The sequence below is a fragment of the Emydura macquarii genome, unplaced genomic scaffold (assembly GCF_026122565.2).
Source record: "Emydura macquarii macquarii isolate MOO-44397 ecotype Brisbane River unplaced genomic scaffold, CSIRO-AGI_Emac_v2 contig_295, whole genome shotgun sequence".
Lineage (NCBI taxonomy): Eukaryota > Metazoa > Chordata > Testudines > Chelidae > Emydura > Emydura macquarii.
In genome coordinates, this window is record NW_027130432.1 from 9,400,101 (window position 1) to 9,425,023 (window position 24,923).

The 24,923-nt window shown below is 38.5% G+C and overlaps 1 protein-coding gene across 4 annotated transcripts in view; it reads right to left on the minus strand.

Annotated features, from left to right (window-relative positions):
- The window catches only part of SLC7A6 (solute carrier family 7 member 6), a 56,541-nt gene that overhangs the window by 30,174 nt on the left and 1,444 nt on the right, over positions 1 to 24,923 (minus strand). For 2 of the 4 annotated variants that reach the window (XM_067551722.1, XM_067551711.1), the window contains exons 2-5: positions 22,248 to 22,300; positions 12,565 to 13,121; positions 5,006 to 5,131; positions 2,609 to 2,753 (exon numbers count right to left, since the gene is read on the minus strand). In XM_067551722.1, coding sequence (XP_067407823.1) covers positions 2,609 to 2,753; positions 5,006 to 5,131; positions 12,565 to 13,081 — 788 coding nt within the window. In that variant the 5' untranslated portion in view covers positions 13,082 to 13,121; positions 22,248 to 22,300. The remainder of the gene's footprint in view (positions 1 to 2,608; positions 2,754 to 5,005; positions 5,132 to 12,564; positions 13,122 to 22,247; positions 22,301 to 24,923) is intronic. The other 2 variants (XM_067551727.1, XM_067551706.1) reach the window with 1 other exon arrangement.

Here is a 24,923-nt window from a genome sequence, read left to right on the forward strand (position 1 = left end):
AGGCTCTATGCTGTGTCCAGAGCCCTCCACCTGAGCTGAGGGTAGGAGAGATTCAGCTCTGCAGTCAGAGTTAGGAACTGCCAGCATGGCCTACAGGGACTCAGGCGTGATCTTCCATCTGGCATGCTGTCTTTCTGGTTTCATTGCGTCTCATGTAGATAGATGAAGAGGGGCTGCTTGCCACTGGAGCCTGTTCTTTTCCATTCCTGTGTGTCTCATTTCCTGCCAGGAGAGGCGGCTGAAGCAATCCAGCCTAGTCTGGGCTGTATTTTGTCCAGCAGAGTTGGCCTCTCCAATCCAATCCTACCTGGCTCCTTTCCTGACCAGGGAAAGTGACAAAGGTGACCCTGCCTGGGCTAAGATATGAAAGAAACTGCATTCTGCCCACAGAGCTGACAAAGCTCCCCAATGAGATGAAAAGCCTTTCATTTTGCCTCTGGCTTTTCTCAGCCTAGCTCTCCCACTAAAAGCTGCAGGGGCACTAGCCACTGCAAACACCTCAGAAGGAGAAGCAGAGCTGAGAGGACTCTCCTCAAACATCAAATGCTGTTCAGGGACATGTCTGAGAATTAAAAAGACACATTGAATCTCTCTGTCACTCTAACATTTTGAAATAAAGAATTTTCATCAGAAAAGCTGTGCAGCTGGGGGGGGGGGGGGGGGGATGCGATGAGGAAAACTTAGGAGGAAGGGCATTCTCCTGTTGCCAGTTCCAGACAAGTCTGGTTCTGCCCTCCAACCTGCAAGTAGCCTGAAGTACCCATTGTAATGGATCTGTGGACCTTAGCATGAAGAAATGCAGTCCATCAACCGCTTAGAAATTCAGATGCGTCACATAGTAAAACAAAAAAGCTGGAATGGCATATTGAGGGCATTAATCTTCAAGAAAAAAGCCCAGGGACCTTGTCATATGTAATTGTGAACTAGAACTTTGACTGGACAAGCATGGGAGCAGAACGATTATAGAAAAATTCTACCATACCCTGAAAGGAATTTCAGGAGTCCAAAACACTTCATTCCTGTGAGTGTTAGTATAACGTGGGCAACTAGAATTTGAAGCTCACTTCGTAAGTGAGTCACTGCCAGGAATAAAGCCTGCTGCATTAGGGACTTGAGCCCATCAGTAACAAATGGATGTAAAGGAGGTTTCATGGTCTTAATTAAACGTTCTTACTATAAATGTTGTTTTTAGTAAAACAAGAGTTCTGTGGCACCTTAAAGACTAGCAAATTTATTTGGGCATAAGCTTTCGTGGGCAGAAACCCACTTTGTCAAAATGCATCTGATGAAGTGGGTTTCTGCCCATGAAAGCTTATGCCCAAATAAATTTGTTTGTCTTTAAGGTGCCACAGAACTCTCGTTATTTTGCTGAAAACAGACTAATGCGGCTAACCCTCTGGAACTTGTTTTTAATGAGATCCAATAATACAAAAGTTACTTAACTGTTAACACAGCAGAATATATTATCTTTAAGATGAAAGTGGAAAGATATTGCAATAGTATTCAAAAGGGAGTTTTCTCCATCAATTGGCAGAGATTGATTTTAAAAAAGCTTGATGACTAATGTAAGCACAGAGTGTTCAATCTCTTATGGGTAGGCGTGTGGCAACACTCACTAGCAAAGCAGTTTAAAATATATATTGTCAACCTGAAATCGAGACAGTTTAAAAAGATGGTTACTAATTGTCATTCTATAACAATTCTTAAAGGAATCTACTGTGTGAAAGGCTCAAAAAGGGCAAACTGACTAACAAATGCATAAAGCAAGCCAGCTGGGGAAAAAAGGAAACCTCTCCCTCTCATCTTTCAACTATTGCAATCTTAGCTGTTACTCGTAATAGTTAAATTGTCAGACTGGAGATGTGATTTTTATATTAACTATTTCTGTTTAAAGGTTGAGCTACATAATAAGGGCTAGTCTACATTTAAAACTTATAGCGGCACAGCTATATCAGTACAGCTGTGCCGCTGTAACAGTGCTTGTGTAGCCGCGTTAGGTCTATAGGAAAGAGCTCTTCTGCTGACATAATAAAACCACCTAAATGAGCGGCAGTAGCTGAGTTGGTGGGGACATACTGCTTTCCACACAATCGCTTATGCCAGCAAAACTTATGTTGCTCAGGGATGTGGTTTTTTTCCACACCCCAAGTGACAAAAGTTTTGCCAAAATAAATGCTGGTGTAGACAAGTCCTAAGTGACTTGTCAGCGGCACATTTGCAACATTCACATACACGTGGGAATTACATTTTGAAACTTTCATGGCAATTGCACAGATATAAACACTGTGCACACAGTTCACACTGTAATATTACAGTCTATTTGTAAAGAACTATCCATGATATGCAACCGCAAAGTAATGATCACTAATCAACTAGTATGCTGTGGTCAAAGTGTTTCAGCCTTTAATTAACCTTATGCTTAATAATCCTGTGTTGGTGATCCTGTATAGCACTGTGAGAGTTGTGTGTCCATACAGAGTAGTTCTACAATAATCTAATTCCTTGTCAGCTCAGAACACATTTCAGTGAAAAATAGCCACTAAATTAGTGACTTAAGAACTGTCCAAGTTTAATGAAGTAATATCTTTTAAAAAACTAGATCCTTTACCTTTCCGGGTTTTTTATTTCTTCTGTTACAAAATTAAGTGTGTCCCAACCTGAGTAAGAGAACAGGGCAGAGTACAGTGCAAGAGAAATGTCTCCCAGGTTCCAAGAAGATCCCTCAAAGGAGTTCTGAAAGTGTTCTGAATGTCCTGTGTGTGGAGGGAAAGTAATAAATAAATTATGGTATGACATAGTAAGTAAAAATGTTTTTTAGTTTGATATACAAAGTTGCAAAACAAGCCAAGAACTAGAAATTTGGACATTCTTCAAGATGATTCATTGAACCATCCTTTCATTCTGCCTCTTACAGGCTTGAGAATAAGCAGTGCACTTAAATTTGTAAAATTTCTACCCTATGGAGAGCTGAGAGAGCATTTTTTTTTCCAATTAAACACATGGCCTGTTCACAGTAACAGCAGAGACAGAATTGAGGGACAGTGATGTACATGCTTGTAACACAAAATATAGTTCAGTGATAGTTCTAACAACCTTGACAGTATCCTTTCGGCTCAAGCCAACGTATACAAATAAAATGGCACAGATCAAGGGATCATTCCATGTCCCTTAAGTTCTGAACCACTTCACTTGTGTGTCAAAACTTTTTTTTTTTTTTTTTTTTTTTTTTTTTTTGCAGTGGGCGGGGATGACTGTCTTTCAAAAATGCATGCAAATTTATAAAATCAGTCTTTTATGCAATTGGATAAATACCTGTATTTCAATTTTGTTAAAGTTCTCAGTGATTTGATGAGTTATAGTTACTATCATAGGTCCAGATTACAATCCATTATATTGTAAACATTTACATGCATATAAAAAGATGTGACGAGTCCATGAATACGTGTATATTAAGAGGTAGGCCAATGTAGTTTAAGTATCAAAAGGGCCAAATTGATAACAATTAAGGGAATGTAATTAAATAATAGTTGGGGAAAAAAATCTTTCCAAGTACACTTAAATTTTCGTGTATATCAACACTGCTGCAACTGATATTATTTATGCCATCCTTCAACTTGGAGTGAGTTTCTTTCCAACATGTGCTGACACTGTCAGCACAGTAGCAGTACAACAACAATATAAACAGTCTATAATACTGACTATAGAAAGGTGAGTTACTATCCTGTAGGTTCCAATGCCCAAATATATAACTACAGTTTTGCACACCTTGTACTATTTATAGCAATATGCTGCTATTTTGGGGGGGGGGGGGGGGAAGCAGTTTATAAGGCATTGCCAAGGTAGACCTTTCCAAATATTTGAGCTCTTTCAATGTGTCACTGCATCTCTCTCCTCCTCAATATCTTGGACGACACTGAGGAAGATGGAGCAACAGCTAATTTAGGTGCAGGGAAGAAGGCAGGCAGCATCAAGGATGTTATTGGTAACCATATTAAGGTCAATGGAGCAGCTTATGGTGCAGAGGTGTTTTGTAATGAAATGACACACTGCCACATTGCTCATGTAGGCACATTTTGTTCCATACAGGCCCAAGAATAAGGAAAGAACATTGGCCACATTCCCTCAACTATGACATCACTCTAAACACAGAAGGTATAATTTGGGTTAAGGACACATTTTTCACATAATTTAAAATTGGATTGTCTACTTTTTCGAGCCAACACAGAAAGCTTTCAAAACATACAGGAGTAAACCTTTTGTGGGGGGAAAAAAAAAGTTTGATGTAAAACAATTTTAAACTAAAATATGACTAATAAAAGAAAGAACCAACAAGAAACCAACCATTTACTGATAAATCCTAGAGAAGAAAAGTCAGGAACTAAGTAGGTTGTGTTGATACACCTCCTTCTATAGATGCAGAACGGTCACCTTCAAAGGCACACATCTAAGTGCATAGCTCCTTTTAAATGGCTTTGAGTCCATTCAACTTCACAGACAGATATCTATGAAGGCATACTTCTGAAGAAAAGTATTGCAATTGTACAGTTTTGTATAATTGCACATTTTATCCAAAATCCAGATTACAAAGAGATTAGATTGAGGTTCACTGAACATAAAAATACAGTAGTATGATTTGTTTGCTAGAAGTTGGAGAGATCATATTTCTCTATTCATGCTGTATTTTGCCAGTTCTGTTTGCTCTTTCATTCCATCAACCATTCCCCATTTCCCTGAGGATGTAAAATTGCTTAGCTGTGTGTTTGACTAATTCAGGTATGATCTTCATTCATAACACTGGCCTAGTTGCTATTATCTGGATGGATATGTTGAATCTTATCGTTTAATGGAAGTATCTGGTATTACATAAATATAAATTAAAACATTACAGATTAATTTAAACATACTGTTTTGCAACTATATGGTGGATATTCCTAATGAAAAACAAACTGATTATTCCTCAGCCTTATTGATAAACACCAACCTCTAATTAGTTGTATAAGCTTACCCTGGCATAGTTTAACCATTCCTGTTATGATGATGACAATAAGGGCAATGACTTTAGCATACGTGAACACATCCTGCACCCTTGTTCCCCATTTAACATAGGCACAATTTATAAATGTTAGAAGACCTAGGAGACAAAAAAAGGAAGATGAAAAGGAAGTTATGAGTGATCTTTATTAAGCACAGATTTTAATTACTCTCCATGTCAGTTTAAATTTAGCGTCTACCTATTTCACTATGCTAAATAAGCTTAAGAGCCTGGTTAAATTAAACTAAGTAATGATTACTGGTACTCACAACATATTGTCTTAGTATTACCCATTGCAAATCAATAAGAATGGGCAACATCAGTTCTAAAGACATATTAGATTCTTCCCGTCCTTGGCAAAAAGAAAGACCCTCCACTACTTGTCAGACTTCCTGGGCCTGTTCCCATTTTCCTGGTTTTATCCCTCATTCTTGAGGCCCCATTCTGCAACAATCATTCAAGCCAAAGACAGCAGAGAGTGTCCTTTCATTTTATATTTTAAAATAATGTTCTGGTTAATGGGAAAAATGAAATATCACCTCAAAACTCCTTTAGACAGATGTAAAAAATTGTAAGTTAATTATTTTGCCCTTTTCTTGGTAGCTTGAAGACTAGTTCCACAACCAAGGCAATTTCACAGGTTTTACAGTCTTTATAATACTAAATTTGGAATGCCGAAAATGGAAATTGATAATTCTCTTGAGATCCATTTCACATTTTAAGACAGTTGAAAAAGACAAGCTTAGAACAGATCTGACCAATTAGTAGTGTGAGCTCCACAGATAAGGCAAGATCTGACTGATGGAGGGAAAAAAAGTTAATTAAAACTGGTGTTAACATGATGAAAATGGAAATAAGGAGACACCGTGGGGAACACAAATTCACATGTCTGTATAACAGTTCTTTAAGATTTGTTCTTCAAAGAGTTCAGCCCCTCCGGCTACATACAATGTATTCTCTCTCTCAAATTATTTAGAAGTTATTTTATTTTCCTTCATTATTGGCTATTCACAAACTGCTCAATTCTAGATGATACTTTATAAGATAAAGGCACATAATATTTGGACCATCTTAAGTAATTGTGTGTAATTTGAAGATATTTCCCAAATAGCTCAATAACAGCTCTATTTGACAACTTTCAAATAATTTGAAAACTTTCTGTTCTCTCTCTTTAGGAATACACCCCAACAGTGAAATTAAAAGAAGATCTCTAAATCTCAGAAGTATTCCAGCTAACTGTGGCTGATTTTAGACTTACTCATGTAATCAGACTTATCAGATCATCTCCTCTGATTGCTGTTGCTACACACTACACTCACAGGTCATGTTATTGCTCTATTGTGTTAATTTTTTCTTCAAATTTTTTAAAATATTAAACCCTCCCAAACCTAAGTACCATCTGAATATTCAGGCGACTATCTATCTGTATCTTTATTGTTTTTCTCTAATTCAGAGTAATTATAATTAATCTATTTTAACTCTATATTTTAGGCACCTCCCCCAGATGCAGATATTTGCACTAGCAAACAATACCTAAATGGCTAAATTCAATTGTATTTTACTAAGCTTACTAACCAACTAAACAACAGTCACATTGACTGATCAAGTGATGTAGTGGCAAACCAAATCAAACTAATATACAAACCAATTTTCTAGAATAAAGTTTCTTCCCTTATGTATTTTAAAGCTTGAGTAAACAGCCATAACCCAACAAGGAGGGGAGGAAGGGGGGCAGGGAACATACTTAGTCCAGATACCCCATGGAAAAATAATTCAAAAAGGATTAAAAAAACAAGGGTAATGATCCTATACAAGCATGAGACTGGTGAACTTGAAACCACATTTCATTGAACTTGTCAAGACCTTGGGAAAAACATAAGTATCAAATTTCAAAAGCCAGGACTGTAGCAGTTCCTGAGAAACACTCCTGAGAAAAAAAGCAATTGGCATCAGGTCAGCCTTCCAACATAAACAAATAATTGTTTTTGTCACTCTATAATAAACCATATTTATGTGAACAGGATTTTTTATTCCTGCCAACAGTTTTTAGGTAATGACTTTCATATGCAAATTATTTTTTATGAAACTTTCTTATTACAAAGATGTTAGAACATTTGGGTGCTGTTTTCATGACAATTTGATTAAAATGAAGTGCTTTCCTACCTCTGGAGTTAAAAAAAATTTAATCTAGAAATTGGACAAACCAAACCATTTCGTTGTTAGACTGCTTTTTTCTGGTTACTAAGATTACTTCTCTCATTTTCCCCGTTGCAGCTGTTGTCAATTTGCTAGCTTATATTGGTAGTATTGTAAAGTGTGCCTCTGCATTTTGAGATAATACCCCATGACAGTAAAGTGAAGTGAGTGCTGAAGTGTCACAACATTTGGAATGTTCAGGAAACAGATGATCTTGCATTATATCAGCTAGTAAACAATTTGTATTTCTTCTATATATGTTGGAAAACAAAATCCCCATTTTTGCACAGAAGCTATCCCAACAATGTTCAGACACACCACTTGTGTTGGTTTTCCTTAACAAGATAGTATCCTTCACAGATCTTATCTTACTCTCAATTTTTTATTGTAAGATGCTGCCAAGAAGCAAGGGAGAACTTCTGCAGTGACGGAGCTACAAATAAAAGTAGTGCAGTGGGGAGAGTCGTAGCAAGGAAGTCAAGTGGTTGAGGACAGGAGTTTAAAGAGCACAACTGGTTTCTAAATCAAAGCTTTTCTGTAAAGGTTTGTCCGTTCTGCCATAACAACAAAGGAGGTTGATTTATGAAATTTCTTCTTCTCCAAAATAGACACATTAAGATCTAATGCTAGTTTAAATCAAACATGAAAGCCACGCCTCTTCATCTAGAAACAGCATCATTACCTTTCTCTCATTTCTGTCTTTAACCTAAGAACATAACAATGGCTACACTGGGTCAGACCAATGGTTCATCTAGCCCTGCATCCTGTCTCCTGACAGTGGCTAGTGCCAGAAGCTTCAGAGGGAATGAACAGAACAAGGCAATTTACCAGGTGATCCATCCCCATGTCATCAGGCCTGCCAACAGCAATTCTGGGCCCCTGGGCAGAACAGTCAATGGCCCCTCTAGAAAAGGATGGCTGAGGTTTACAACCATGGGCAGCAAGTGCCCCTTGGAGGCTAGCTTCCCATCCTGCCTCTTCCACCCATGTCCCCATCCCCGATTGGACTGCTTGTCGCCACGTTCCTACCCCCCATGGCCCGGTCACTCTCTGCGTCCCTCCCCCTCTCTTCCACATTCCCTCTTCCCCCAAGACGGTGAGCGACGGCAGAGAAGGAGGGGTGAGGAAGAGGGACGCAATGGAGCGGGAAGAGGCAGGACGGGGAGCTAGCTTCCCTGACGGTTTCACCCACCTCCCATGGATCTCTCTCATTTACCCAGGTCCTATTAAATCACTGGGCCCATGGGCAATTGACCCTGTTGTCCCAACTACCCCCATTGCCAGGCCTGCCTGTCATCCAGTCCCAGCTTCTGGCAGTGAAAGGTTTAAGGACACCCAGGGAATGAGCTTGGATCCCTGAGCATCTTGGCTAATAGCCACTGACGGACCTATCCTCCATCAAATGATCTAATTTTTTTTTTTTTGTAACAAGAGAAAGCTAAAAGCATAACATCATTCTCTGGCTTCAAGTTTCACAGGGTGAATATACCTTGTATAAAGTACTTTCTTTTGTTTGTTTTAAACTTGCTGTCTATCAATTTCATGGGTTTTGTTATGTGAATGGGTAAATAACAGTTCATAAGGAAGTTTTCTCCACATTATTCATGATTTTATAAACCTCTATCATATCTCTCCCATTAGTTATCTCTTTTCTAAGATGATCAGTCCCAGTCTTTTTAATCTCTCCTCCTATGGAAATTCCTCCATACCACTAAACATTTTTATTGCCCTTTTCCAATTGTAGTATATCTTTTTTGAGATGAGGAGACCAGATCTGCACACAGCATTCAAGATGTAGGCTTACCATGGATTTATATAGTGGCACTGTGATATATTCTCTCTTATATATCCCTTTCCTAATGGTTCCTAACACTGTTAGCTATTTTGATGACTGCTGCACCATGATCAGATGTTTTCAGAGAACTATCCACAATGACTCCAAGATTTCTTTCTTGAATGGTAACTGCCTAATGCAGACGCCATCATTTTGTATGCATAGTTGGGATTATCTTTTCCAATGTGCATTATTTGGCATTTACCAACACTGACATTCATCTGCCATTTTGTTGCCTAGTCACCCAGTTTGGTGAGATCCCTTTGTAACACTTCGCAGCAAGTTTGGACTTAACTATCTTAAGTATTTTTGTATCATCTGAAAATGTTGCCACCTCACTGTTTTCACCCCCTTTCCCAGGTCATTTATGTATATGCTGAACACCACAGGTCCTTGGGGGGATCCTGCTATTTACCTCTCTTTGTTGTGAGAATGAACTCCAGTGGTCCCCAAACTTTTTACTCCACACTTCCCCTTACCTGTGTCCATACCCCTCTGCCCTCCACCCAGTTGGGACAGGAAGTGGGGCCATGGTCAGGGCCGGGGGCTGCAGCTGGAAGCGCGGCAACCCGAGGCTGGGAGCAGGGAGGCCACGGGCCAGGCACCGAGGCTGCGCATGGCAACTGGAGGCTGCAGCTAGGCCAGGGGCCGAAGCCGCAGCCAGGCCCGGAGCAGAGCTTGGAGTAGAGCAGGACTGTATGGCATTTCCTCCCCGCCCCCTGTGGAGACAGGCCCAGGCCTGGCTGTGCACCTCCGAACATTCCTCTGCACCAACCTAGGTGGGCACACCCACAGTTGGAGGACCTCTGGTTTATTCCTACCTTTTGTTTTCTATCTTTTAACCAGTTACTGATCCATGAGATCAGTTTCCTTATTGTATGAAAGGGGGTTTTCAATTATGAGAGCCTTATAAAAGCATGCAATTTACAATTTTAGGCACAAAAAGTATTTTCTCATGTGTAAGATAGAGAAGGAAAGATTAGTGAAACTTCACTCACCCATCTAGGGTGAATAAAAATATATTTTTTTAAAATAAAAAAGCTGGATTTTTAAATTTAAATGTGATGTCAGTAGCTAAGTACTAAACCAGCTTTTTGACAGCAATAGCTTCTTCTGCAGGCACTGAGAGAAAATTTTCTTAATTTAAATTTATTCAGCCAGTTCAGTTGAATAACTAGAGTTCAATCAAAGTTGAGAAACTGTTTGGAAGTTGAAAAAGCTTATTTTTCTTCCAAATCTATAAATAAAAACAATGAGAATGAGATCTACTAGTCCTAAAATCTTTAAGGACATGGTGATCAGAAACAGTCAGTCTAATTCTTTAAATATAGCTAATACTTTGTTTGTTTTTTAAACCATTTTAAATGAGAAACATGCTGTGATTTTTTTCTTGTGTATACACCACACTTCAGGTAGTTTCATTTAATAATTTGAAAATGCTGGTTTTGCGCATTTTTAATTTTATTTTGATGTCTTTTAAATGCAGCTTGACACAAATCACAAATAAAAATTGATCACTCTGTAATAAATAAATTTCATGCACCATCTAACAATGTAAAAGTGTAAAAATTAAGAATCTGAATAAAAGTATGTTAAGATATAGAATAGTTTAAGCGTGTATACATATAACATTCTCTAGGTTAGCTAAAAGTACTAAAATTAATATAAATTTAGTATTAATAAAGGCTATATTTAGTTGCAAGTCACCATGTTTTAATGGTCACACCAATCAATGAGAATCAACCTTTAAGAAAAGAACTAAAAAGTAGAAATACAAAACAAGATTAAAAATCCATTATTTTAATCAAGGTTTCTTTGCTTGTGGATTTAAATTATTGAAATCATTGATTTAAATCAATCCACCCTGCCCCCACCTCAAAAAAAAAAAATTACTTATCCTAGGCAAATAGAATTTTGCCAGTCTAGACTAACAGTTTAAAATTTAATTATGAATTTGACAAAGCCCCAAAACCTTAAGCTGTAGCAGATAATGCACATGAGTAGAAAACAATGTATGATGTTCACATCTTTGGCAAATTAACCCTAACATGCAAAAATAGGGGCGAGGAAGCAGATAGCATCTTTAAAAAAAACACACATTTCCAGAGATTTCATGTTTGGATCACACGTTACACCTCTGAATTCTCCGTTCTCTGATCAAATGTAGACAGTTTTGAGAAAGAGCATTACAGCTATGTCAATAGACTAGTACCTCTGCCAGTCCCCTAAATGGAACAAATTAATGGAACTAGTTGGCTGTTAATTAAGGCTAAATATTTGAAGCATTTACTCTGTTATACACAGTATTTTCACCCTGTAAATTTTCAAAACTGAGCTGAAGAACAGAATGCATCTCTGTTCAACAAAGGAGGATCTTCTTGAATGACTGTCGGTATTTTAAAGATAAATGGATTTATTTACTTATTCATGTCCAAATATCAGTGACATCACAGCAGAATTTTCTAAAGCCTTCACCATGGCTAATTTTGAGCACTCAGTAGCTGACTTGCCAGTGATCTGCCACACATGATCCACCCATCTCCTCACTTATCATTCCCTTCTACAATGACCCTCCACTATTCCTTCCATAATAATTTTCTCAACGTTATTTTCATCTCTACACCTAATGTGTGTCTGTTGATTTCCAACATCCGGGTTTGCATCTTTATTTGACAAATTAATTCATCCTAAGCATTCAGCAGCATCACATTTCATTGAGTCTTAACTAAGCTAAGATGAGGCACCTGTATTGTCTATACTGATTAGCACAGTGGGCTTGCACGAGTCCCAAAAGATAGGTCTCTGTCAATAAAGCTATTCCCTGAAAGTGAAGTTTAAAAGTGAATAGTTTGTGTTTGAAAGCACACAAGATTTCTGATAAGAAATCGAGTTTTCTGGAAGTCAAGGAGGGAGGCAAAGACACACAGGAAATTACACAAACCCAGCCTTTCTGTTTAAAGATGCCACTGATAAATTCTGCCAGCCATTAACAAGTGGTTGCTTTATATTTTCTTCTAAGTCAGGGGTTCTCAAACTGGGAGTTATGACCCTTGAGAGGGTCACGAGGTTATTATGGGAGGGGTCATGAGCTGTCAGCCCCCACGCTTGCTGGTAAGGGTGGCATTGCTCAGGGGGGTCATCACTTTTGGGGGGAGCTGCCACAGCCTGAAATATTTTCAAAGGGGGTCCCAGCAAAAAAGTTTGAGAACCCCTTTTCTAGATTATTAAAAATTCCTCCAGGAAGAATCAGAGCTTGAGCTAAGTTTTAGCTAAGAGTGAAAGATCTTGCCTTTTGTTCTGCTTTTAAATTAAGACGTCAAAATATTGTCATCATGCACATCCAATCTATGTTGCTGATTACTTGGAAACCATTTCCTTTCCCTACTCTAATTCAAATCATTCTAGATTCAGAATGCTACAGTTCTGGAATCTAAACTGGACTATATATGATAGATGTTCATCATCAATGTAATAACCACATTGCTTTTCACATAATACTTACATATACAAGCAGCTGCGATGAGACGACAGGCAACATAAGGAGGCTCACAAGAAGGGAAGACAGGCTGCACAATGTAGTTGGCAAAGGTTATTGCAATAATTGCCTGACTAGTTGGCTCAACGATCAATAGTGAGGTCCACAAGCGAATAAAAGCAATAAAGCTCCCAAAGGCCTCCAAGATATATGCATAGCTGGCTCCTGACTTGGTAATAGTGGTTCCCAGTTCAGCATAGCAGAGAGCTCCAAACACTGAAAAAATCCCCCCCATTGCCCAGATTATTAGCGACAATCCATAGGAGGCACTGTAGATGAGAACTCCTTTGGGAGAGACAAAGATACCTGAACCAATCATGTTGCCTACAATGAGGCTGATTCCATTGAGCAAGGAGATTTCCTTCTTCAGCTGCATTGTTTCTTGGTTTCTTTCAGACATTTCACAGTTCTCACTTGAATCTGTCTTGCCTGGTTCCTTGATGGGACAGTATTCAGCTAGTGAACCATTTGCCCTTTCTTCCATTGTGGAATTGTTGTGTATTCTCTATAACTCCAGTCCCAATCTAAAACAAAATTACAGACAGCTAAAAATTAACAATATCAATAACTTTTTGTCTAAATCTTCATATCAAGCCTTCTTTCTACTTGGAGCATAGGACTGACTTGTGTAACCTCCAATATCCCTCTTTTCCTACCTTGTGTTGGTAAGCTATATGATTGTGAATACAGGTAAATCTTGGGATGGTAAAACATGACATTTGAACAAGTGATGGTCTCAAAGTATCTTAAAAGAAGAAAAGGGTGGAAAGAAAAATACATGGTGCTGATTTGCAAGGGGAGGAAGTTGTGGGGAAGCAGAGCAGAAGAACTGCAAAGATCATGGATGCTTGTCAGTAGAATTGGAAAGATCAAGAAAGGGTACAGGAAGTGGATAAAGAAAGAAAAAGCATAGGTGGAAGAAGTGAAGATGACAGGTTTATTACAATAAAAACACATTTCAATTAAATTAAGGTTCATTCTTTCCTCTTCCATAACTAATTGTTTTTAAAAGTGCCCAAGAATACAGAAGTGGAAAAAGTGTGGATAAAATTTCTGAATGGTTCATATTTATTTCCTTTGACTTCAGAGTTGAACACTTTACATCTCAAGTCCCAAGGAAATCTTCTCCTTCCTCCTTCTCATAAAGAATTACTGCTGGCCTTTAACACTTACAGACACAAGAACATACTAATAACAATTCTGAAATACAGAAATATACAAGTTTAGAGTGAAACAACCTGATTAAATACAAATTGGTCTTTAATTTCAATGCAAATTAATGCACTAGCTTGCATTCAAAATCTAACATCTGATTGGATTATCTAAGTTTCATAAGAGAGCCTACACTTTTCCTAAAAAAGTACTATCGTTTTTATATGTCCTTGCCAATCACTAAATCCTGAGTGCACATTTCAGTGGCCTACTGCAGAGAACAAAGATGCAAGTCTAGGTGAGATTTGGCAAAGCAGTTGATCTAGCAGAAAAAGCAACTAGTTTATCTTGCACTATATTTTCTTTATAACAGTAACTTAATTAGAGGTATATCATTCCAAAAGTAAACCTGTCTTGAAATTGATTCTGGCACTAACCTAGTAAAGAGGAAAAAGGCCACAGACAAGGTATTTAGAGTCTGATTTTCAGTAGGTCCAACATATAATTATGCACACAATTCAGGTATTTGTGCCTGAAAGTAATTAATAGATACATCTAACTGAGCATACAAATATAAACAGGCAATTTGTCCGTGCAATTATGGTAATTTTTACTCACTTTTTGTTCATGCGGTTATAGATACTTCCTTTTTAAAAAAAAATCAAATCCTTACTTTGTTATATTGTTAACATTATATGCTACAATGTAGGTTAATTAAAGCATTCCAATCTAATGTACTTAGAACATTTTTTTTACGTTTTCAAGCCATTTTAAATATTTTAAACCAAGGGAGATAAATACATGACCTACACTGAAATGGAATGTAAGCCATTTACTGGAATTGAATATAGCCTGTTTACATTATGTCTACTATGAGCCTCTATCTCTTCGCATAAAAGAAAATAAAAGGGAAAATTAAATAAATATCCAAAAATAGTTCTCTTTACATAAATAAAAATATTGACTGCATTTAAAAGCCAGTTTCCCTTATTATATAATCAAATATGTCTGCTGTATTATTGCAAATCTTCCCTTAATCCTTTTTTTAAAAAGATTTGTTTAAATATTAAATATTTATTATGTCAGAGTAAACCATTAGCTATAAGTAATGGTATAATACAGTCAAACAGTCATATTTGGAAAAGCCATTCCACATAGGAACATCTGTGTGACAGAGTATACCACCACAAGCAAAAGAAAGGAGCTTCCAAAAAAAAAAAAAAATTGTATTTAAAAAAACTCAACTTATTCTCCCCAAATGCTGTTAAGAGTTCTGACCCAAAGCCCTGAAAAGTTCGGGACTCCCCTTTCCCCCCGGTTATTACCTAGCATTTATTTTCAAAGGAAAGAAGTCAACCAGAAAATAGGTTATGGAAAATTTGCTCCAATACACTCACAGCATGGTATAACATAGCCTCTTCCCCCATAGAAACCTAGGAAGGGGAGGCAAGGTCTAACTATTTCTTTCCTTTTAGCAGGACATACTGGGAATAGGAGGAGTCTAAAGCCCTAAATCATACCAGCTCTTCTATGTTCCAGGTAATTCTGGAAAAACTACCTATCTGGCAAGAGGATGCTCATTCAAGGATGTTATTTGCTAGTGAAGATATAGGCAAAAGATTTCCTGATTAAAATTGCCTGCTGGAGACTTGAGGAGCTAATTCTACTGTAATTATAAACAGCTATGAAGGTGAATTTGTTGATTTAGTCTATGTAGCTTTGCTATTCTAGTTTAATAAGCAGTCCTATGTTTAGAAAACATCTCCATCCTCTTTTATCCCACAATTTCTCCAGTCGGCTCAGCTTCTTGACTAGCTGATGCCAAGCTTAAAGTAAGGGAGGGAATTCACACACACAGAGCAAGAACTTCCATCACTACAACAACCAACATCAGTACAGCTTCTTTTGACAGACCCAGTTTATGCCTATCCCAACCTTTTCTTCCCCTCCCCATCTCCAAAAAAACCCCAAAGAATTCAAGTTACTTTTTCTATCCCTCCTTCAAACTTAGAACCACCCTTTGCCTTGTTATTATACTGGCCAATTTCTTGTTGGTGTTGTAGTAAAAATGGACTTTGAAAAAAAACGCATATTTTAAATTTAGTCTATTCGGTATATGCTTTTAAAGAAAGCTAAATTGTAACTATTTATAGTCGAATCTAAATGATTAGACTGGCTAATCACAAATAAGAGTAAATCTTCCAAAAATGTAATTGTCTTAAACATAAAAAAAAGCTAACAATCAAACCAGGTGTTGTCATGACAATTTGATTATGCAAATTAGGATTGAAAGAACAAGGATTATCATTAGAATAGAAACATTAGGGATCAGTTTCAAAACTGATATTTTTTCATTTCTGTGAATCAATCTGGACACCTGCTGCAAATATGTTTAAGATAGCAGCCCTTTCTGGGGGGGATGCTGTATCCTCATTTAGTTAGAGGTTAGTGTAACCATTACTAGGACATCTAAATGCTATTTTGAAAATACTGTGTATTTATTCTTAGTTTTGTCTAGACAAGATATATCATCATATAATATTTTAAGGCCCAAACTTACACTATGAAACAAGATATGTGCTGCAAGAACTCATCTTAAACATAATTTCAGGAAATAATTGCAGTGTTTAAGGTATTCTTAACTTACCCGCACTGGCCAGTATAACTGCTTCCACTGAAACAGCTTTCAAAATATGGTCTGTTTCACAGTGTAGACAAAATCTTAGTGACCTCATCAAAATGTTTAACTTATTCACACACAAAATCTAATCCTGCAGAAAGATGATGCATTTAAACTTTCTTTACCAATTCCAAACAAAAGTCACTCAGGGTTATGTTCTAATGCTAGTCTCAGAGGCAAATTTAAATACTTGGAAATCCCTAGTCCGGCCACTGTTCAAATCCCTTCACTTGCCGCCACCACCACAAGTTTAAGCTCCTTGCCTACAAGGTCCTACACGATTTAGCTTCTATCTACCTCTGCTTTCGTCTGTTACCATCCTCTGCCCTGCTAAAGACACCTGCAACAATGTTGTCACACTTTAGTCTACATTTTCCCATATAGCCCTTTATGTGGGGAACTTCACACTGACAGTCTGTTCCCCACTTTCAAGCCTCTCCTGAAGGCACACTTGTTTTTACTAAATGGTAAATACTGCAAAATGTGGTATTAATACATGCACATAACAGTTCACTCAGTTATATACAGCTATCCTCTAGCCTTATTTTATATCCTCAGTTATGACTGGTGGACCTTCAAGACAGGGGCTGCTTGTTTGCCAATATAAATATCTAGAATGCTACTTGTGCTATGTAAACAATACAGATAAAATGTCTCTACAAACACTCCACCTAGTCTTAACTGGCACCAAACTTATCAGTCTCCATCTAACTGAAGAGGAACCACATAGGAAAAATGCAGAATGTGGAAAAATATTATTGAACAAAACTAAAGCTGTGTCAAGGTTAGAAAAACACATACTGAGAACAGAAAATATTTATTAAAACCCATGTTTCTGTTTCAGGCCATTATTAGGCAGAAAAAATAGAAGGCTTGGGAGAGAAGAATGAGAGAGAGCTGCAGTGCAGTGTTTTCTAGTACATGACAATTCCAGGTTCATACTCCCCAGCATGCCCACTTAGCTCCATGCCACATACCAGCATCTCAGTGGCACAATGCTGTTTTACTACTGAATATTATTACTCTCAAATGGCCTTTTAATACCTTTAAAATCACTTTCATATCCTAAAAGGCCACCAAGCAGGATACCTCAGTGGGAACCCCTGACAAGGAATGTTGTTTCCTACAGAATTTTAAGAGACAGTATGTAAGGAAATATTTAAAAGTAAGGAATAAGATCTCCCCCCAATGGAAGTATATTTGTATGGCTCTTGCTTTATAGCTAAATCTATGGTGGTTTACTACATTACCAAAAGAAGCTCACTCATGAACTTCACTTAACTACAATTCAGAGAAAAGTTAGGGGATACTAACAGTAAGTCCCCACTTGTATCTTCCCTGTCTTCCTCCATATTCTCTTCTACATCTTCCCTAAGTTCCTTTACCCCAATATTTTTCCTCTTCATGGAGGGCTCCTTCCCTTCATCCCTCCCTTTCAGGCTAGCAGCAGACAGCAGTTATGTAATTTGTGTGTGCAGAAGCTATTTACTCCTAGAAACTGTTGCAAAGCTAAACCAATATGTGGTTCAATATATAAAGCATTTTGCTAGAAAAATCTTCTTGTGGTCAAGGGCATTATGAATACAAGATGGACTATTAAAAAGCAAGGTAAAGTATTCCCATTTGGTAGGATGCCAAGAACATAGAAGAGTTGCCACACAGAAGGACTTCAAAGGACACACTAGAGTGGCAAGGTCTGGAAACATGAGACAAGAACCATGCCTCCTCCTTTTGAGGGAAGAGAGACTTGTGAGGTTCAACAGTGACATCTGTTACAGATCAGCAATGGCATTAATTGAACCTCATTATGATCTGCTTTCACCCTTCATAGATGGCAGATAACTTCCATCTAAGACAGAGAGTGTTTGAATGCATGTTCCCTTTCAATCATTCATGATACTCTTGGTGTCTTGCTCTGTTGCTCCCACTGCAGAAATAATGACCAAGATATGACAAATGAACAGAGCTGTTCAGCTCAAGGGAAAACCAGTACAAGGAGAGAACCTCCAACAGCAAAGGAAATAGAGGAAACAATGTGTGTAGCTCAAATTGTCCTTGAAACAAAATCAATTGACAAGATACTGACTGTATTGAGGTTTGGATTTTAATTCTACACATCCTTCTTTAAAGCTATCTTAGGTTAGCCACATCTTCAGAATCCTGCAGAAAAGCAGCATGCACATACACAGAATGTAAACAGTTCTCTAGAAGAGCTCTCCTTAAAAAAAAAAAAAAAGAAAGAAAGAAAGAAAGAAAAGTTTGTCAGAGTGGAATAAATATCCAACTACTATAGCTCATCCAACCAATCTTTTTCCCTTTAGAATAATTTATAGTGCTCCCAAACCTATGGCACCATGGTGCACCACATGCAAAATGAACTGCAATTAACAGCAATCTACAACAGGCTGCAAAATATGAACACATCTCAGCAGGAAAGAAATAGTAAATTAAGACTACTTTCATTTTTAACCATCCAGCAAAGGCCTGACTGAAAGTCTCAATGTGATTTGAAGGCTAGCAACTCAGGCTCTGATACAGAGACAGAGAGAAAAAGTTCCAGTCAGACACTAGACACCCTTGAAGAGTACGTATCTAGGAACAGCAACAAAAGAGTGACATAACTACTGCATATGAACTAGCATAAATAGGGAAAGTGATCTTTAAGGTAACAAAGTCCTAAAACACATAAGACACTATAGGTTAACACACCTGTAATTGTAACTGAGAACCTAATGCAAAGCCTGAAGAATGAGCATAATACACTTACAACTTCCCTCTCCAGTATGCAAGGAGGCCATGAGTAGTCATCACTGGTTGCTCCAAGTAAGTCCCTACACTTTTGTCCTAAATCAAAGATACTGATTAACAAAAACTGCAACAATTTCTACAAAAATAGATGCTGGCTGTATGAGGTTTTTGGCAATTCAAGTGTTCCAGCCACAAAATTTCTTTTTCTTGAAACAGCAGTTTGCTTGACCCACCTAGCCTTTAACCCATAAAAGCTGCATGGAGTAAGGAGTTAGGTGTTATACATGTGACAAAACACTGGGTAGCTTTATCAAATAAAGCTTTATAAATAAACAACAGATGTAATAAGCATAAATGCCCAGAGAGCAAAATATTGCAATCCATCAAGAAGAATGCAAAGCTTCGATGCAATAGCCACAGAAATGTTTATTCATGTGATGTTACCTTCCCAACTTGAATAGTTAAGTGAGGCCTTACAAAAATTATCTAGATTATGTCTACACCTGCACCTAGGTCAGTAAAACTTTTGTTGATCAGAAAAAAAAAAAACCCACGACCAAAATAAGTTTCACCAACAAAAACACCAGTATGGACAGCACTATGTCAGCAGAAGATGCTCTACTGCCAACATAGCTATTTCCGCTCACTGGGCGTGGTTTAATTATGCCAACAGGAGAGCTCTCTCCCATCGGCACAGAGCGGCTACACAGGAGATCCTACAAGAGTGCAGCTGCAGCAGCGGTACAGGTTTGCTGCTGCAAGGTCTGTAGTGTAGATATAGCCTTAGCATGTTTTCTCCATTGCTGGCCAGATCAAAATCACTTTCCCACCCTGTATTGTGTATTCAGGTGAGTGTGTTTGTGATTACCTTTGTTTCAAGCTATTTAGGACAAAAAGGAGCGACTGCTATAAAATTTTAATATATTTAACAGGAACATAGGGCCAATTAAAAGGGCATCTTGTTTACTGAAGGTGATTTAGGGCATGCAGGTCACAAGAGTGAAATGTCTGCAAACTCCATGGAAACATTTTTTAAAACTCCATAATGGAGGCTCAAATTAAATGTATACGCCAAATTAAATAGACTAGTAAGAGGACCAAAAAAATGCCACCATGACTAAACAACAAAGTAAAAGAAGCATTTGAAGAGCAACTAGTAAAAGACACAAAAACAAACAGCAAAAAAAAAAAAAATGTAAGTACCTGAGAAGCAGGAAACCTGCCAAACAGTGGGGCCACTGGACAATCAAGGTGCTAAAGGAGCACTCAAGGAAAACAAGGCCATTGCACAGAAGCTAAATTAATTCTTTGCATTGGTCTTCACTACAGAGGATGTGAGGGAGATTTCCAAACCTGAGCCATTCTTTTTAGGTAACAAATCTGTGGAACTGTTCCAGATTGAGGTGTTAGGAGAGGAGGCATGACACGCTGCACCCTCATGTACACCCTTAATGTGTAATTGTATATCATTCATGTTCACTCTTGTGATGTAATTGTGTATTGTTTAATGCAAAGTATGTCATGTACGATGTTTCTGAAATGCTCATGGCATACTGAACCTTACTGTTGTAGTAGTATGTTTGTTGCAATGTCATGTGTATGGTTATGAGGCTTCGCCATGTAATCTTCCCAAATATGTGTCTCATGGCTTTAGGTAGATCTAGGCAAAACTTTACAGAGCTGGAGGGCCATTCGCACCTCACTAAGACTTGTATAAAAAACCCAGCTCATTATTCCAAGAACAAAGGACCAGCCCAGACGTCATCAAGCAAATACACAAAGAATCACAATGTGGCCCAGAGGGGTGGCACAAGAGATGGTAAAAAGGGGGACATTTTGGCTGTGAGCTCTCTCTTCCATTCCCATCTATGAAAAACATCAAGCAACTGAGGCGTTGACAACAGGGGGAGGACCTGGCTGGAAGCGGACCAGCCAGGCTCTGGTGAGAATCATTTAAGACTGTAAAGTTGCTGAAAGTGTTAAGCTTAGTTTAGAATGTGATTTGTCTTTTATTTACCTTTGATCAAATCTGACCTGCTTTCCTCTGATTTATAATCACTTAAAATGATTTTGTACTTAATAAGTTTGTATGTTTGTTTTATCTAAAGCAGTGCATGTGGTTTAAGGTATGTAGAGACTCCATTTGAAGTAACAAGGCAGGTGCATATCAATTTTTTTGATAAATTGATGAACCAATGAGCTTACAGTGGGCAGCACTGAACACTGTAAAACAGCAGTTCTAGGGTTGTATCTGGGAGAGTGGTGGTGGCTGAGGTCATACTATTGCATAATCCCAGGAGTGGCTGGCTAGAAGCACTCACTCACTGAGTTGAGAAAAGCTTGCTTGCAGGTGGCTGTGCGTGAACTGCCTAGGAGTGGAGGTTCACACAGCAGAGCAGAGTGAGACGGGCTCCAAGAGTGAGGGATTAGGATGACACAGCGATACACCAGTCCAGATTGCAGAGAGGAACATCACAAGAGGTTTCAGAACAAATAGAAAAATTAAACAGTCAAAAGTCACCAAGACCAAATGGTATTCACCCAAGAGTTCTAAAGGAACTCAAATGTGAAATTGCAGAGTTGTGGGATGTAACCTATCACTTAAATCAGTCTCTGTACCAGATGACTGGAAGATAGCCAATGTGACACTTATTTTTAAAAAAAACTCCAGAGGCAATCCTGGCACTTACAAGCTGGTAAGCCTAGTTTACCAGGCAAAGCCTGGTACCTAATTACCTAGCAAATTGGTTGAAACTATAGTAAAGAACAGAATAATCAGATACAGATGAACACAATATGGTGAAGAGTCAACATGGCTTTTGCAAAGGGAAATCATGCCTCACCAATCTATTAGAATTTTCTGAGGGGATCAACAAACACATGGACAAGAGTGATCCAGTGGATATAGCATACTTGGAATTTCAGAAAGCCACCAAAGGCTCTTAAATAAAGTAAGGAGTCATGGGATAAGAGGGAAGATCCTCTCATGGATCAATAATTGGTTAAAACACAGGAAACAAAGGGTAGGAATAAATGGTCAGCCTTCCTAAGAGACGACCCTGCAATTTACCTCTCCAAGGATCTGTACTGGGACCTATGCTGTTCAACATACACACAGATGATCTGGAAAAAAGGAAAAACAGTTTGCAGACTATACAAAATTACTCAAGATTTCACAGTCTGCTTCAGACTGAACTGAGTTACAAAGTGATGTCACCAAACTGGATGACCGGGCAACAAAATGGCAGATGAAATTCAATATTGATAAATACAAAGTAATGCACACTGGAAAACATAATCCCAACTACACATACAAAAGAGAAAGATCTTGAAGTAATTGTGGATAGTTCTCTGAAAACATCTGCTCAGTTTGCAGCAGCAGCCAAAAAAGCTAACAGAATGTTAGGAACCATTAGGAAAGGAATAGATAATAAGACAGAAAGTGTCATAATGCCACTATATAAATCCATGGTACACCCACACCTTGAACACTGCATGCAGTTCTGATCATCCCATTTCAAAAAAGATATATTACAATTGGAAAAAGTACAGAGAAGGGGGAAAAAAAAAAAAAAAAAAAAAAAAAAAGCTTTTGATAATGTCTCTCACAGTATTCTTACCAGCAAGTTAAAGAAGTATGGGTTGGATGAATGGACTATAAAACGGATAGAGAACTGGCTAGAGCATAGGGCTCAACGAGTAGTGATCAATGGCTCCATGTCTAGCTGGCAACCAGTCACAAGTGGAGTTCCCCAGGGGTCGGTCCTGGGGCCAGTTTTGTTCAACATCTTTATTAATGATCTTGAGGATGGGGTAGATTGCACCCTCAGCAAGTTTGCGGACGACACTAAGCTAGGGGGAGTGGTAGATACTCTGCAAGGTAGGGATAGGATACAGAGTGACCTAAACAAACTGGAGGATTGGGCCAAAAGAAATCTAATGAGGTTCAACAAAGAAAAGTGCAGAGTCCTCCACTTAGGAAGGAAGAATCCCATGCACAGCTATAGACTGGGGACCGACGAGCTGGGCAGCAGCTCTGCAGAAAAGGACCTGGGGGTAACAGTGGATAAAAAGCTGGATATGAGTCAGCAGTGTGCCCTGGTTGTTAAGAAGGCTAATAGCATATTGGGCTGCATCAGGAGGGGCATTGCCAGCAGGTCACGGGAAGTGATTATTCCCCTCTATTCGGCATTGGTGAGGCCGCATTTAGAATATTGTGTCCAGTTTTGGGCCACCCACTACAAAAAGGATGTGGACAAGTTGGAGAGAGTCCAGCGGAGGGCAACAAAAATGATTAGGGGGCTGGAGCACAGGACTTATGAGGAGAGGCTGAGGGAACTGGGCTTGTTTAGTCTGCAAAAGAGAAGAATGAGGGGGGTTTGATAGCAGCCTTTAACTACCTGAAAGGGGGTTCCAGGGAGGATGGGGCTAGGCTGTTCTCGGTGGTGGCAGATGACAGAACAAGGAGCAACGGTCTCAAGTTGCAGGGCGGGAGGTCTAGGTTGGACATTAGGAAAAAGTTTTTCACTAGGAGGGTGGTGAAGCACTGGAATGGGTTACCTAGGGAGGTGGTGGAATCTCCATCCTTAGAGGTTTTTAAGCTGAGGCTTGACAAAGCCCTGGCTGGGATGATATAGCTGAGGTTAGTCCTGCTTTGAGCAGGGGGTTGGACTAGATGACTCCTGAGGTCCCTTCCACCTCTAATATTCTATGATTCTATGATTAGGATTATGAAACAGCTTCTATATGAGGAGAGATGAAGAAGACTCAGACTATTCAGTTTAGAAATGAGATGACTAAGGGGAGGTCTATAAAATCAAGAATGATGGGGAGAAAGTGAATAAGGAAGTATTTTTTACCCCTCACATAACACACGAGCCAGGGGTCACCCAATGAAATTAATAGGCAGCAGGTTTAAGACAAATAGAAGGAAGCACTTCTTCACACAACGCAGTCAACTTGTGAAACTCATGGCCAGGGGATGTTGTGAAGGTCAAAAATATAACTGGGTTAAAAAAGAATTAGATAAGGTTGATGGAAGATAGATCCATGAATGGCTATTAGCCAAGATGGTCAGGGACTCAACCCCATGCTCTGTGTATCTGGGTTAAATAGATCATTGGTCTGACCCAGTATGATGTTCTTAACCCAGTTTATGTTCTTAAACAAGACATTTTTCTGTATAATTTAGTTTCTGCATTTTTTTCCACATAAAATTAGTTGTAATATCCCTTTATGAAGACACTGCAGGGTCACTATATAAGAAAATGGAAGAAAAGGGAGTGATTAGAATGTTAAAAACCGAGGTGGAGAAAGGCTTTTAGCTAGATCACATGTTGCAAGACTGCTTTGCAAATTTGCCACATCTTTATACCATTTTAGAAACCTGTCAAAACTAGCTAAAGGCATCAGTCCTACCCAAACCCAACAGAACACGATGAATTTTGAGTTTTTAAACCAAGACCTCTAAAGTGACGACAAGCCAAAAAAAAAAAAAAAAAAAAGAGTTAGGAAAATGTCCCATAAGTGAGTTATTTTTTTTAAAACCCTTTTATCTTCCAAATTTCTCATTTGATTTGCCTCACATTTATGGGGCGAGGGCAGAGGGGAAACATAACCTGACATTAGATCACACCAGTAAAATTTCTGGTAGATTAGCTCAATTAGGATGGAAGTGGGGATCGAAGTGTGTAAACCATCTTTAAACAACCAATTTTTGGAGAAATTCTAGTCTTCTATTCTAAAA